At 42.3% G+C, this 15,229-nt stretch overlaps 3 protein-coding genes across 3 annotated transcripts; 2 read left to right on the top strand and 1 right to left on the bottom strand.

The window, feature by feature from the left end:
• Nucleotides 1–272: 272 nt before the first annotated feature.
• On the bottom strand, nucleotides 273–2,913 carry mrpl20 (mitochondrial ribosomal protein L20). Its single transcript, XM_080025389.1, has 4 exons — nucleotides 2,712–2,913; nucleotides 2,346–2,456; nucleotides 1,331–1,408; nucleotides 273–1,224 (listed from the first exon to the last, which is right to left on the bottom strand). The coding sequence occupies exons 1-4, from the start codon at nucleotides 2,796–2,798 to the stop codon at nucleotides 1,051–1,053; spliced, it is 450 nt and encodes a 149-aa protein (XP_079881515.1). The 5' UTR covers nucleotides 2,799–2,913; the 3' UTR covers nucleotides 273–1,050.
• Nucleotides 2,914–3,206: 293 nt separating this feature from the next.
• Nucleotides 3,207–7,629, top strand: sdhb (succinate dehydrogenase complex, subunit B, iron sulfur (Ip)). Its single transcript, XM_080027053.1, has 8 exons — nucleotides 3,207–3,315; nucleotides 3,922–4,055; nucleotides 4,551–4,636; nucleotides 4,979–5,115; nucleotides 6,326–6,442; nucleotides 6,539–6,640; nucleotides 6,750–6,872; nucleotides 7,037–7,629. Exons 1-8 carry the CDS (start codon nucleotides 3,244–3,246, stop codon nucleotides 7,115–7,117), a joined length of 852 nt encoding a protein of 283 aa, XP_079883179.1. The 5' UTR covers nucleotides 3,207–3,243; the 3' UTR covers nucleotides 7,118–7,629.
• A 1,105-nt stretch (nucleotides 7,630–8,734) lies between these two features.
• On the top strand, nucleotides 8,735–15,135 carry mfap2 (microfibril associated protein 2). Its single transcript, XM_080026671.1, has 9 exons — nucleotides 8,735–8,823; nucleotides 10,699–10,760; nucleotides 11,963–12,016; nucleotides 12,515–12,541; nucleotides 12,628–12,717; nucleotides 12,816–12,857; nucleotides 12,947–13,034; nucleotides 13,782–13,855; nucleotides 14,325–15,135. Exons 2-9 carry the CDS (start codon nucleotides 10,730–10,732, stop codon nucleotides 14,426–14,428), a joined length of 510 nt encoding a protein of 169 aa, XP_079882797.1. The 5' UTR covers nucleotides 8,735–8,823; nucleotides 10,699–10,729; the 3' UTR covers nucleotides 14,429–15,135.
• The last annotated feature ends 94 nt before the right edge of the window (nucleotides 15,136–15,229 follow it).

Raw genomic sequence — 15,229 nt, 5'->3', positions numbered from 1 at the left:
TGTGAATCGTACCCTATGTCAGTTTAAGGAGAGGAGCACCCACTGGCCTATAACATCAAAATGTTGGACTGGATAAATGTTTAGGCTTATAACTTGGATGTCCATGCTTCTCTAATACCACTGGTTGATTTAATTAAGATATTATGTCCTCATGGTCTCTAACATCGTGATACGGTGCACAGTGTGTGCCTTCATGGCTATAAATAAATGAACATTTGTAGGGACATATGTTTTTCAATAAAGAGAATCAAGACAGGACAACAAAATAAATATCAAAATGTTTAATGAACTAAACATTCAGAGGAAAAACTTACCACAACAAATGGTAAAACATATATTTACACAGAGACATAAGTCATATCATGGTCAAGCTCTTGAGTCCATTCTCCAAAAGAAAAATCCCTCACAATCCAACAGCATCAAATCATAACTTAACAAAAGGTTGCATATGATAAAGCACAGAGAGGTGTGTGGAAACTGATCATAACATCCAAACACACAATACTGGAGGTAATCAGAATGGCTGCTGGGGTACATTTTTTGGCTACACCAAAGATCTCTGGCACACATGCACATAAGAGATATTGGATTGAAGTCAGTGAATGCAGCAGAAGCAAGCATGTCTGTGGACAAACATGTGCTATGCTGTTTGATGTCATCAGCTGCCATCTTGGATCAGAATTACGTCCTTGGTTGGTATGATTTAAGAGAACAAAGCTATTCTTCAATCCACTCTAAAGATGTGCAGTGTTGTACATCTTTTGAATTGAAATGAGAAAACACATTGGTAGTTTGGGTGTAGGGCGGCTCAGTGAGCAGAGGAACTGTCCTTCAAGGTCAGGGATCAAGGCAACACCCACAGATGTGTGTCCTTGAGCCAGATCCTGAATTACTATGTGGAAAAATTCCCTATTGGTAACTGCGTAAATGAAGTGACAGCAAAAAGGAAGATGAGTGTGTTATTGGCAGTTTCATGATTTCCACAATACAGGACCCCCATTCTTTAAACTGCACGACAGCTGAGAAATTTGTTTCAGTGAATCGTGTTCTTTACTGTAGCAACACAATACGGGAGAAGACACCAGGAGCCTCTTTGCCGTCGCCCAGCGCTGCCCTGAAGCCCTCCTGCTGCCTTGCCTGTGCCAGCTTGGTGAGTGAGACAAACGTCCGAGGTTCTGTGACGGCCATGTCGCTGATAACGCGTCGGTTGAGCTGGACGCTACTCTGCACCGGGGAAGAGGGAGAAATGGGTCACGTTACGTACAGATAACGTAGAGTGAAACAACAGCATGAAGAGTGTGCAGGGGACAAACATTCCACAAAAACTAACCTTGGTGAGGTTGTGCATGAGGGCGGGATACTTCATGCCGTGCTCTCGTGATGCTGCTGCAATACGTGTGATCCAGAGCTGAAGAGATAAAGACCACAACAAAAACTATCAACTAATACAGATTACCTTGCTGAAGGACCAACAATAGCAAGGGTTACACAATAAAATAGTATCACACAAAATACAGTTAATTCCCCCATCTTCAAATGGGATCCCCTAAAACGAAGAAATGTCTACCTGTGATCACTAATCACAGGTCATGGCCTTAATCTGTTTTTTCCCTCTATCTTGTATCATTTCATTTGAAGAATTTCAGAGTCCAGAAGAGTCAGAAACAAAATATCCAGTCATTCACAAGAAAACACCAAAACAACAGAAAAGTCAGACAGTTTGTTCCCCACCCAACCCAAACTTCTCACCACAAGAAGAGTTTCTTCCCATCTGCAGCCGGCCTCATTAACAAGGCCCCAGAGCCCACTACATTACACTACTACTAATTTACAATATCCTCAATTTGTTACATTAATGCACATGCTTGACCCTCTGCAAACTGTGATCATTTGCACATTTTTGTTTATTCTGCTCACTTATTCACAATTGTACAGCTCTAGTTTTTAAATACACAATTGCACATGTATTGCTTTTTATAATTATGTTATTGTTCATTTTCTATTTAGAATCTTGACAGGGGTCTGGCTGCAGACGAGTGAAGGTCTGCAGCCAAACTGTCTTGATAATCTTTGAATTACTTTTACTTATGTTCTCTATGTTTATTATGTGTATTGGGTGCACTGTGCTTCATCTACTGCAAGTTCCTCGTGTTTGTGTTTGTGTGTGCGCGCGCGTGTGTGTGTGTGGCTTTGTTCCCTGAGCATCCCTTTAGTCTAGTTACACTCTGCGATATGACATGTTTTAGTTGTATTAGTACATAGGATCCTGGTTATATAAAGAGTGAATGCTCATGACACATACAGTGTGTTGTTGTTGTGGAAGTCGAGTGTGAGTTGTGTCTTACCGTCCTCATGTTACGTTGCTTGAGCCTCCGTGATTTCGTGGCGTAGACAAAAGCTCTCCTGACAGCGCGCACAGCCAGACTGTAGCAGCGGTTCTTTCTGCCTCTGAAGTGCTGTAGGAGGAAGAATAGGGAGGATGAGTCGACTAACAAAGATCACGGTCATTACAATACTCCTGTTAAATTAGATTGGGATGATGATGAATCATCTTTTTCTACCGGGGTCAAGAACAACAGGAGGGTATAAGAATGAGATAATTACGTTATTTGTAGATGTATATCTAACAACCACACACAGTGTACAATGTGAAAGATAGCACAACATCCATCCCCTTCTCCTCTATTTCCAGAAAATAGTCGTAGCCTTACCCGTGCATGTTTGAGAACTTCCTGAACCTTCCAGTATCTGTCCGGTCCGCGATTTCTGATCCAACAGGACAACGTCAGGAACACCATGTCTGCTCTTCACGTCTCACCGCTATTTTAGCACTTCGGGAACACAGGATTAAGTGACCTTAGCCTGGTTCCACCTGTAAAGAGACTGTTATGTGAGTTCAACTCCGCACGCAGCACCACGACTGACTGACAGAGGCGCACTGGGTTCGTTCGATTTAAACGCCCGGTCAGTGGTGGAGGTGTGTCCCCTGCTCCGCCTGGGTTGACTGACGCCTGCATCGTGATTGAAACAGGATCATTTAAAGACGGAAACATTGTTCCCAATTATGTCCAAACAATAATACTCACGCTCTAATGTTGTGTTTGTTTGTGTTATTTTGTTTGTCTTTCTATAGCCGGGAGACATCGGTCACTAAAAAACGCGCCTCCCCGCAGAGAGCTATGACGCAGCCGCAGTGGATGCTGGGAAGCAGGCGGTGGAGGTCAGAGGAACAACCACTCCAAAATGTCGGTCGCTGGTTTCACGTCCTTGAGCCGCTTCGGTGTTTTGTCTTTTCGCTCCCCAGCAGGACTAGTGGTACGTGGAGAAATTGGTAGAATTAGTTAACCGGTTTAATTAGATGTGAATGTCAGTTAGATTTTCTGTCAGAGAGGGTTTATAAAGTAACGTCACGACATCAAAACACACTCCCTTTAGACACCGTCTATGCTCTGGAGTGGGGTTACACAGTCCGGCTAGCTTTCACTGTAAGCTTGTCAAACTCAAAAGTAACTTAAATAATATGTTAGTTTCTTGTTTAGCTATTGGTTTGTATGTGTTTGTATTTAGCTTTAATTGAAGACGATCCATTATTCCTATTTACAGCCAACGCGGCAGGGAAAGAGTTAAAGAAACACGTAAACATTGTTCAGGCAGTCTGTCGCCTTCACATTCTGTCAAAGCAAACAACCGTTTATGTATAACATTAACCCTGTGTAATAATAAAACATGTTTATTAAACCACATCACAACAAGGTTTCATAGATCATTATTGATTATGACAGAGTACATTTTCTATTTTACTGTGTAAATCTTTTTTTTTTTTGTAAATCCAACTTCCATAAGCTGTAGAAACCCAGGACATGAAACCAGAAGAGCCCAAAAATAATTGTGTTTTTTCTCCCCTTTCCTCTGCCCTGTCAGGCTGTGCGGTGTGCCCAAACAGCAGCTGCTCCAGCAGCAGAGCCTAGAATAAAGAAGTTCCAGATTTACAGATGGGACCCAGACACTCCAGGGGACAAACCTCGCATGCAGACCTACGACATCGACCTCAACACGTAGGTTTTCAGCGTTTCCCTCTGCACGCGCTGTGGAGTGTCAGTCTGCTTGAAAAAAAATAGTCAAATCTGTGAGTGATAATGGGGATAATGCATAACAAGGTGTCCTCCTAACCAAAAGTGGTGGGCGATGTTAAGCTGAATCAACCCATATTGGAGTTCATATTTCCATGCCTCAATCTCTACTTATCTTTTAAATAGTGTACTGCAGAATATGGTCCTTTTTAATAGCACTGTTATAAACTGGTCATGCTCGCTTGCACTGCTAGAGGCTTATAGCTTTGTGAAGTTTAAAGAGGCCTGGCATAGTCCCCAATCCTGTTCCTTCATCTATTACTCTAATCAGCTTGGGGACAACCACATCTCACTTCTGTCAACAGGGCACTGCTGCTAAAAAGAGTACACAACTCAAAAGTGCTCTTTAGCCATAAAACACAGGAGAATGTACCATTGACACTTCATGTCACCAACTGGTTTTGTTTATCTTTATTATAGGTGTGGCCCAATGGTTCTTGATGCTCTGATCAAAATCAAGAATGAGATGGACCCCACTCTCACCTTCCGACGCTCCTGCAGAGAAGGTCAGTAACGTGGAGGCTGGAGAGTGATAACTTTCAACTTTTTAACTCCATGGGGAACACATTCAAAGTTTTGGAAATTTGGGCTGTCAATTTATTTTCCCTTAAGAGTTCATTTGTCCATTCCATCTACACATCATTCAACCGATCTAATTTTATGTATTTATATCACCAACAAAAAAAGTAGTAGTTTGAATACTGAATTTCTTTTCCTAACAAAAACATCTTATGTCACACTGTAATAAACAACTCATGTCAAGTGTTATGGTAAAATAGTCTTGTTTTTGTCTTTTGATTGTCACAGAAATAACATTAAAAGCTTTTATTACTTTGTTTTAAATTTAGGCATTTGCGGCTCCTGTGCGATGAATATAAATGGAGGAAACACTCTCGCCTGTCTCAACAAGATTGACATCAACGTTAGCAAGCCATCTAAGATTTACCCTCTGCCACACATGTATGTGGTTAAGGACCTTGTGCCTGTGAGTAAATACCCACCACACCTTCTAATCATTAGATGCTGATCTATTTTTCTGGAAAATGTGAAGAATGTGGTAAATTTGGTCTATATGCACCAATGGTAAGTGTTTATGTGGTTCTGAGATTAATATTCATAGAGTCAGAGTTAAAATGCTACAAACTGAATAGTACAGTGTTATTAGGTCAACACTTAGTTTCCACAACTAAGACTTCCACCAAGACTTTTAATTTAATTGATCCCTATTTCTAATGCATTTTTTAAAGTGGTAGCGGTAGTATTTTTACGACGCCAGCTGTCGTAAAGCTGTTTTATAGCGCGTGCCGGCCGTGCGAGTGTCACATGATTAGGACGCAGTGTAGTGCATGTCCGTGTGTTGAAAGTGTGAGGGGACGGACTCTTTTCGGCTCCATGAGAGTGGTTAGTGACACTGCATCAACTAATGTCGGTCAGTGCCACACACACCTGATTGCAATGAGTTGATGCAGTGTCACTAACCACTCTCACTGAGCTGAAAGATTCCGTGTCCTCACAGAAAGCAAATGAACGAGAGACGGCAGTATGGATCACGATGAGGTAATGTGTTTATGTTGTTGTAAATAATGACTATTTCAGATGAATAATGGTTATCTGATGATGATGAAGCAAAGTAAACTTTGTGTTAGTACCGCTCATTCATTTAGGGTAAATACTGCAGTCTAGTTCACTCCTGTGAAATTGTGTACACGTTGCTTGGCAACGCCCTCCTCCCGCCCATCTATCACTCTCCCTTTTAGCTTTTCTTCATTGAATTTTCTTTTTTTCTTTGATGGTTCAGCCCCGTTATCAGTCATTATGACGACAAATAACTGTCTCAAACAAGGCTCCCACTCCCCTTCCCTCACCTGGAGGGATAGGCTACTGAAATCGCGTTGTTGCGCTACACTGAAATCTGCGACCAATATGAATATGTGACCATAGAGCCTGCATGCACAAGACGAAAACCGGACTGGGTGTGCGACCAGAACAAATGCAGTAATAAAAACTATATAAAAATGTCTTTCTTTGCACTGATGGTCTCATTTGCTGTTAAAGGTAATTTATGATTATCAAAGGAAAAATTAGGCTGTTTTAAAGATATTTAAAATATACTCGTAGCTGCTTTAAAAGATTATTTATTTATTTTGATCAAGTTTTGTCATGAGATTTTCTTGACTGTACAACTGTTTTTGCAGGACATGAGTAACTTCTACGCCCAGTACAAGTCTATTGAGCCCTACCTGAAGAAGAAGGATGAGTCAAAGGAAGGGAAGGAGCAGTACCTGCAGTCTGTGGACGACAGACAGAAACTGGTACGCCGCCTCTTTTATTTTGGTAAAACATCAAGGTTGTCCTCTGCTCGAAGTCACATGAAACTAAATATCCTGTCTTGCTTTTGTCCTGCGCAGGACGGACTGTATGAATGTATCCTGTGCGCCTGCTGCAGCACGAGCTGCCCCAGCTACTGGTGGAACGGAGACAAATACCTCGGGCCGGCTGTGCTGATGCAGGTCTGTGTCTGAGCGTGTGAACATTTAGGCATCGCTGTTTAAATCTTGAATCTGCATTAAAAATAACCACAGAGTTGAAGAGTTTAACGGTCACATCTGTTGTCTCAAGGCATATCGCTGGATGATTGACTCCCGGGACGAGTTCACAGAGGAGCGTCTGTCCAAGCTGCAGGATCCTTTCTCCCTCTACCGCTGCCACACCATCATGAACTGCACCAAGACCTGCCCTAAGGTAACCTGTCGGGAAGATACACACTACAGCTCAGGCTATGTAAACCTTGGGCCTTTTTAAATTCAGGCTGTAACTGCATCTCTGTCTCTCCATTCTTCAAAGATTTCAAAATAATACTCAAATGCTTTCCCTCTTTCCTCCCCCTTGTCTCGTATTCCTCTTAGGGCCTGAACCCAGGAAAAGCAATAGCTGAAATCAAGAAGATGATGGCCACATACAAGGAGAAGAAGGCAGCCGTCGCCTGAACACTCTGTTGTCCTCTAATAGAACTTTTCCCTCCATGATTAAATTATATATTATTTGATTAAATTAATTGCTCATCGAGGTATGAAGGGCCAGAGTACACCTGTCTGCTCCACCACCACACTCTGCTGCAGAGTCAACTGTAATGGAAATGTGTGTGTGTGTGAGAGTCTGTGTGGTTGGAAGACGTGGTGTTACACAAACGCACAGTACTGAATGAATGCGAGAGAGAGAGAGTGTGTGTGTGTGTGTGTGTCTTTCTGTGTGTGAGTCTTACATGTACCATGACAGAGTTATTTATCTCCAACTCTGCTGCCTGTATGTGTGTGCACTTTGTAAACAAGATGCTGCTTATTTAAGTAAAAACCAGGCATTTTCTTGATCGTGTTAAAACATTTTTAGCTTCTGATTTTGGAGTTAGCAGCTTCTTCACAGACATACAGTGTACATTTTCTCCTCAGATCTTCCAACATACCAAATGCAGTCTTTGTTTTGATGCTTAATAAATAGTTCAAATACCTGCTGCTGTTTTCATGGGTTTTCATTTGCTCTGGTTAATGCTGCTTCAATCACACTCTGCTCCTTTAATACACATCCACAGAGGTTCGCAGTGAATGTCCTCCAGAGGTCACTCATGTGCAGATACGTAAATCTGTTACATCACTGTGTCACTGGGTTTATTCCTTTAATCAGTGGATGTGGACTATGCACATTTTTATTTCTAATGAACATTTTTGATTTTCATTACTGCTGGCGAAACTATACAATTGCTATTTGGGGATGAATAAAGCATCTTATCAATTTTTGCTTGGAGGCTGTCACAGGCAGATATATTACGGTTATGGTGAAGTTTCTGTAATTCGTGAACAATCTTATGCAAAAGCTCTTCAACAAATAATGAAGCTATTATGAGTATTTTTGTTGAACTATGCGTTATATTACAGCAGAAGATATGTTTAACCAATGGCAGATTATCACTGACTTTTAGTCTGATTGTATGCTTAATTTATAAATATTTGACTAACTAAATATATATTTGACTCCAGTGCATACAGGTGACAGTGTGACTACTTCTGTTCTGGGAATTGTCGGTTGGAGTTCCTAAAAGTTGTCAGTAGTGGAAAAAAAGAGGGAAGCTTTAAAAGGCTTAGCCTACATTACTTCAACCTTAATAGTGATATTCATAGTCGAATGACTAGGCCTACCTCTATCTCATACCTGAAAATGCATGCCTACATTTATTTGCAAAAGTAACAACACACTACAACATAAAACACTGTTTGCCCTTACAACATATTTTGCTGATAACATATCGTAATCTCAGCATAGGTTTGGCTATGTAATTTTCTTTTATAGAGAACTGAGTGTTTTTCATCTTAAGGGTTGCAAATGGTTACTAATAAAGGTGACTTCATTTACGTTAATTGGTCGCCTAGCAACAGTTACAGTGGTGAACTGGCTGCAACCACCAATATTTGGTCACCTCATCGATGCTTTCCACCTTTATTGATCCGGTAGGCCAAGAGTTACAACAGGATCAGTCTGGTAACTAGTTTGGGGATCTCCCGGGTCTTGATGCTGGAGGCTGGGACTGGACGGGGAGGAGACTCCAGATGCGGGGTGGTACAATGTGGCGCTGCGAGGTCCTCCTGCACTCAGTGGACGCATGAGAGCTGAGGACAGTCGGAGCAGGCTGCATCAAAGTTAGGTAAGAAAAAGTCTAACTTTGCGTTCTTTGATTTTGCTTTGTTAGGATGCACTTTTGAGGGTTTTTATTTTATGCACCCCTGTGTTCAGATAGTAGAGAAGACTAAACTTGAATTGCATTTGTGCTGAAACTTTTTATGGGGGGGGAGTCAGGAGATGTGAGGTTGATTGTGCATAGATTGCATGCAGCCCAGTCCCAGTGCTTCAAGGGCATTAAAGCATCCCGAGCGTTTATCAGCCTGCTCAGTGTAGACCGAATAATTGTGGATAATTTGCGTGTATGTTAATGGCTGTTGAGAGCTGACATGTGGTCCTGTGTTTTCACTGGAGAGAATGAGGAGGAGGGACTTCACAGCACACAGCCTGCAGTAATGGCACTACAATGGAGAGAGGGTGCCAAGAGGGAAAACCAAACGCACACCCGCACTCACACACACACACACACACACACACACACACACACACACACACACACACAGTTGCTTCCAGAGGGTGGGGGTCGATGAGGGCTCATGGAAAGATGATTTTGGAATTTATTTATTCATTTGTCATAGTTGTAGGAGAACAAAAGGCGTAAAATAGACATTAGTGCATCTCCTGTTGCTGTCCTCAGAAAATCTTAATAATGAGCGTGTGTGTGTGTGTGTGTGTGTGTGTGTGTGTGTGTGTGTGTGTGTGTGTGTGTGTGTGTGTGTGTGTGTGTGTGTGTGTGTGTGAGAGAGAGAGAGAGAGAGAGAAAGTAGGTGGAGGGATTGGGGGGAGATGGGGTCTCGAGCAAGGGAAGGACTCAATCTGGGAGAGGGGGGCTAATCGCTCCCAGATGTGTGCTGTGAAAACATATGGTTTCCGATAGCCACTGTGATGCACAAGAAGAATGTGTGTGTGTATGTCTGTGTGTAATGCTGGTACACAATCACACACACACACACACACACACACACACACACACACACACACACACACACACACACACACACACACATCCACAGATTTATCGGAACACATGCACATCTTGTACAAACAGCGTGTCAATCACATGTTTTGTGTCTGGTGTGGCCTCACATAAAAGTCACACAGAGAAAGAGAGCAGGAGTCCAAAGCATGGGATGTGTAAAAAGAAACAAATGAACTGCCTCGTGTATGAAGGAGCCTTCAGTGTGGAGGAGCATTCATACTTTCCACAAAGTGGAAAGGCAGTTTAGTGTTCAGTGTGACAGGAAGCTAAGGTAATGGGTTTTGCTGTACATTACACTTTTCACACTGCGACTCCCTGACTCTCATTGACAACTTCACTGAAATAAATGATTTGGTATGGTAGTCGCTGACGTCTGACGGGGTTCATGTTTTTCTGTCCACATGTCATTTTCACTCATCCGGAGAGGCTCCTTGGCCTTTGTGGAGTGAAGCAGAAAGAAAAAGTGGGGAAAGAGGAGGAGGGTGGGGGTTCGAGGAAGTGACCAGTGAGGGCGACAGAAGGGAAATGAAGGATGTGGAGACAGACAGACGGAGAGAGGGAGGGAGAAAACTCAAAGAGGGGGGGGGGCTGGAGTGGAGGGGTCCTCTGCTTCTTTTCCTGGAATGCAGCCTCCAGAACGTCTGCTGCAGCAAGGAAAAGTAGGAAAACAGAGGGATTGTTCTAAGGAAGACAGACGTGCCACATTCTTTCTGTCAGTTTTTTCTCCCCCTTTTTCTTCTCCTCCTCTGTTTGGGGCCATTGGCAGGGAGAGAGTGGGGGAGAGCGGTGTGGGGTTGGAAAGGTGACGGAGTACAGGGGGGGAAGGAGAGGAGACCAAAAGGATATCCACCACTAAGCACTTTCTTTCCCCCTCTTGTTGCTCTGTTTTGATTATTAATACTCTCCTCGTCTCCCCTCCAGTGTTCAAGTCAGTCTACCTCCAAGAGTGACCATGAGAGTCCTCCTACTCATCTGCATGCCAGGTAACTTTCAAGATTAGATGGGCAACCATCAAGGTAAAAGGAAAAGTTCAATGTTTTGATTTTTAATGTTTTGCGTACTTTTACTTGTCAAGAGTTAGTGAGAAGACACACCAGTAGGATATGAAACTGCAGCCAGCTTAGCTTCGCATAAAGAAGCAGGGGGAAATCGCTAGACTGGCTCTGCTCAAAGATGACAAAATCCAACCCACCAGCACCTTTAAAGTTTACTAACGAACATATTTCATGTATTTAATTCGTACAAAAAACGAGATGAAACACAAGCATATGGAGCGCTCTGTGATTTGGTGGTTAGAGCATGTACCATAGAGGCTCAGTGTCCTTGTTGCAGCAGACCCAGTTTCGATTCTCTGCATTTCATCCCTCTCTCTACTCCATTTCACCTCTGTCTGTCTATCCACACTCCCAAATCAAAGCACCCAAAATAATCTTCCAAAAAGAAAAAAATATAAATATTGTTGGTTTTCAAAAGGGTTAGGGGTTAGACTAAGTGTTGGACTATTTCTTGGTCGGATGCGGATACATCCTTGAATCTTGCTTCACAGTGAGGTCGTCAGATAACTGGCAGAGACTCCAGGAAGAGATTTGTTTCCTCTGGACAGAGCCAGACTAGCTTGCTTCTGTTTTAACACTAAACTAAGCAAAGCTAAAATAAAACTGGCTGCTAGCGGTGGCTTCATATTTATGATACCGACATGACATGAGAGTGGCATACATTTCCTCTTCTAACTCTAAAGAAAATATGGCCAACCCTACACAATATCATGCTAACTTATGTTTGCTAACATTATCTAACGATAGCCACTATGTAGTGTTTGGTGTTTTTTGCCCCCAACGGAGCCTTCAAGGCAGCACTGGTTAAGGTTAGGGGATAGGGCCTTCCAGGCAGCGCAGTGCGGTTCATTTGTGTGAGGAAAATGTGTTGTTTCATTGTTCATTATAGTCCCACATTAAAGCTTACACTGGTCAGCACATGTTGTGTGCACGCTCTTTATGTTGTAAAGCTGTGGTTACAAGAACAATGTTCACAACTCCAAAATAGGAGCAGAATTAGCTACAGTTTTTAGAAAACGACTGAAAAACAGTCCACATTGCTCAGTTACAGTAGGCCTATTCAGAGTTCCAGTCATAACTAAGTCAATCACTTCCCTCATCACCCTATCTTTGTTCTGAAATGTCAACAGTTCTGCTGCTTGCCCAGGGCCAGGGCCAGTACCAGGAACCGTATCCTTTTTTGGGTGAGTTCATTAAGAGAATATTGGCCTTGATTGTTCCAGCTCAGTCGGCTTATATCAGAGCTTTCCACATCTGGTCCTGATCTCTGCTTGTACTATGATGTGTCACCTAGCCTCGAGGAGATTGCTATTCACCACCCGCATAGCAACTGTTGTCAAAGTGTAAATAGAACTTTGATCACTCTACACGTTGTTATTTGTAAACGACTTGCACATGAAGTCATGCATTACGCCCTCGCAGACTGCTCATTGTTGTTCAGCTTTGGCATGATGCAGGTGGTTCATTTTAGTTGGTGCAGGGCTCTTTGTGTGTGTGTGTGTGTGTGTGTGTGTGTGTGTGTGTGTGTGTGTGTGTGTGTGTGTGTGTGTGTGTGTGTGTGTGTGTGTTTGTGTGTTTGTGTGTTTGTGTGTGTGTGTGTGTGTGTGTGTGTTGCTTGGGGCTGGATGAATTTGGTCTCACATAATGATCTCATAAAACTTTTTTCTCTTTTTATTTTACAGAGGACTATGGTCCGGATTATTACCCAGGTAAAGCATTTTCCAGTTCATAGAAACGTTCTTTAATATTACTTGTTTGTTTTTTTATAAAAGTGACTAATTTCTTTCTTGTACAGAGAGTCCAGATTCGGAAAACCCAGACTCTCTTCCTGGGACCTACCAGCAGCAGGTTCGACTCCAGCCGGTGGTCCGTCCAGAGAAATCAGGTATATCTGGCTTAAATCCTCCTTCTGTCTGGGGCATGATATTCAAGAGGAGCTTGTGTCTAACTCACGCGTAAATCTGTTTTCCATGTGTACTGTAGAGTCAGACTTGGAGACGGAGCCCACGGAGCCTGGCCCTCTTGGTGAGAACAATTTGGAGGAAAATACGAACAGACAATCAGTCGTTTAGTTTGAAAGGAGACTTTATTTGATCTGTTTGTTTGATTTCCAGATTGCAGAGAGGAGCAGTATCCCTGCACCAGACTCTACTCTGTCCACAAGCCGTGCAAGCAGTGTCTGAACAGCCTCTGCTTCTACAGGTACATACATTAACAACTCATTTTCAATTAGTTGTTGTCTCTTTGACCATTTGTCAAACAGACATTTCCCTAAAACCACTGAAACTACTTCTCCTACATCTAAAAAATGCACAAGTTGTATTTTAAGTCCAAGTATTAGAATACAAATGGTAAAGACAGTATTTAGCCAATGTTTTGGTGTAGTTCCTCTATGGACAACATTTTTGTCTTTAAGGTTAAATATACAGTAGGACTTTTGGAACTACAATGTGCATTGTCCACTTCAGGCTCAGCCTTTTACCAAGACAGCTGGGCACTCAAATGTGAGTCAACGGTGAGTTCTTTGGGGACTATTTTCAGCTGCAGATTTATACACATTTGGCCTGGTAGTGAGTGTAGACAGCAGCAGGACGGTGTGTGTGGAACTGACTGAAAATAAACTACAGGCCCCCCCTAACCCCCCCATGTTCATCGTAATTAAGGAACTTGTCAGCCAGTGCGACAGCGTGGACAATAATGGGTCTCTATGGCACAATGGAGAAAGATTTATCAAGCTTTGAACACACAGACTGTATAACTTGTTCAATTCATTGTTGGTTCTGATATTTTTTGCTGGATTCGTTATCATCAAGAAATAACTAAAGAATATTGTTGAATTTGGACTGATGAAAAGGACCGTTTGAATGTTTTTTGTGTTAACTGCTCCTCTAACTGACACCTCCATGTTTCAGCCTAGCCTGGTGACCTTTTCATATGTTTTTCATTCAGTTTGCGACGGGTGTACGTCATCAACAAGGAGGTCTGCGTGAGGACCGTGTGTGCACATGATGAACTGCTCCGAGGTGCGTTCAGTGTCGTCTCGTGTTTTTTTTGTTGCATGTTCGTATGTTGAGTTGTTATTTCATCTAGAGCTGCAAGGATTAACCGAATAATCGATTTTTAATCAATTATTAAATAAATTGCAAACTATTTTGATATTCTATTAATCGTTTCGAGTCCTTTTATAATAGAACATTTCCAAATTCTCTGTTTTCAGCTTCTCAAATGTGAATATTTTCTGGTTTCTATAATCCTATTATGACAGTAAACTGAAATATCTTTGTGTTTTGGACATAACAATACATTTAAGGACATCAAAATGGGCTTTGAAAAACTGATCAACATTTTTCACCATTTTACGGACTGAACCACTAATCGATTAATAATCGATCAATCGAGAAAATTATTGTCAGGTTAATCGATTATCAAAATAATCTTTAGTTGCAGCACTAATTTTATCTCTGATTTCTGTGTGTGCTTATGTGACTGTAGCGGACATGTGTCGTGATCAGTTCTCTCGCTGCGGTGTGGCGGCGCTGAGCGGCCAGTGTTCGTCACTAGGGGGAAGCTGTGGGAAGAGCTGTGGTGGCTGCTGATTGGGCACAGACATCAGGGACACTACCTGCCCAGATACTGCCACTTCCTCTACCACTCACCCTCACACCCTGTTACTTCCTCGTCCTCTTCCCCGTGTCTCCTCATTTTGCCTTTTGACTCTTCCTGTACAACTCATTACTCCTGTGCCAAAAGCACTTCTGCATTTGAAGTTTCTTTGTACTGTTTATATCCTGTGTGTAGGGATAAATATATTCCAAGGAATGATGATTGTATAAATCACTGGTGCTATTAAATCATCACACTGGTGCTATCAAAACTATTAGAGATGCGCATAAAACTGCAGAACTTCTTCCCTCTTTTGTTTTTGTTTTAGCATATTGTACCGTATTAATCTCATGCTTTGTGTTTGTTGATATGTTACTGTACTTGTGTTGAAAAAGCAGTCATTGTCATGACGATCGACTCATCAATGGTGGCCCCTGTGCACTGACATCAGACAAAACCAATCAATATCCAGCAGCCGCCGACTGTCTCATTGTTAAAGATCATGAGATGTGTGAATAAAACAGGTGGTGAGTGACCTCAGTTTTTGTGCCACCTGGATCTGTGCTTAGCAACCGAGCCACAAGCTTATACAATTATATTCCAGTGCTTTAAAAAGGCAACTCACAAATGGCCCCTGTGCTTTGTAAAACTGTCACTATAAAGACTGAGAAAAAAAATAAACTTTCTTTTTTTTACTGGAGCTGTTCGCTGTGTGAATGAGTCAGAAATGAGTCGTCGCTGTAACATAATCTGAGGCTGTCGATGGGTGCGCTCAATAAAGTACATGAATTTTG

This window comes from Ammodytes marinus (assembly GCF_949987685.1).
Source record: "Ammodytes marinus genome assembly, chromosome: 4".
NCBI lineage: Eukaryota > Metazoa > Chordata > Actinopteri > Uranoscopiformes > Ammodytidae > Ammodytes > Ammodytes marinus.
Note: the sequence above shows the minus strand (reverse complement) of the source record. Positions and strands in the feature narration are given on the sequence as shown.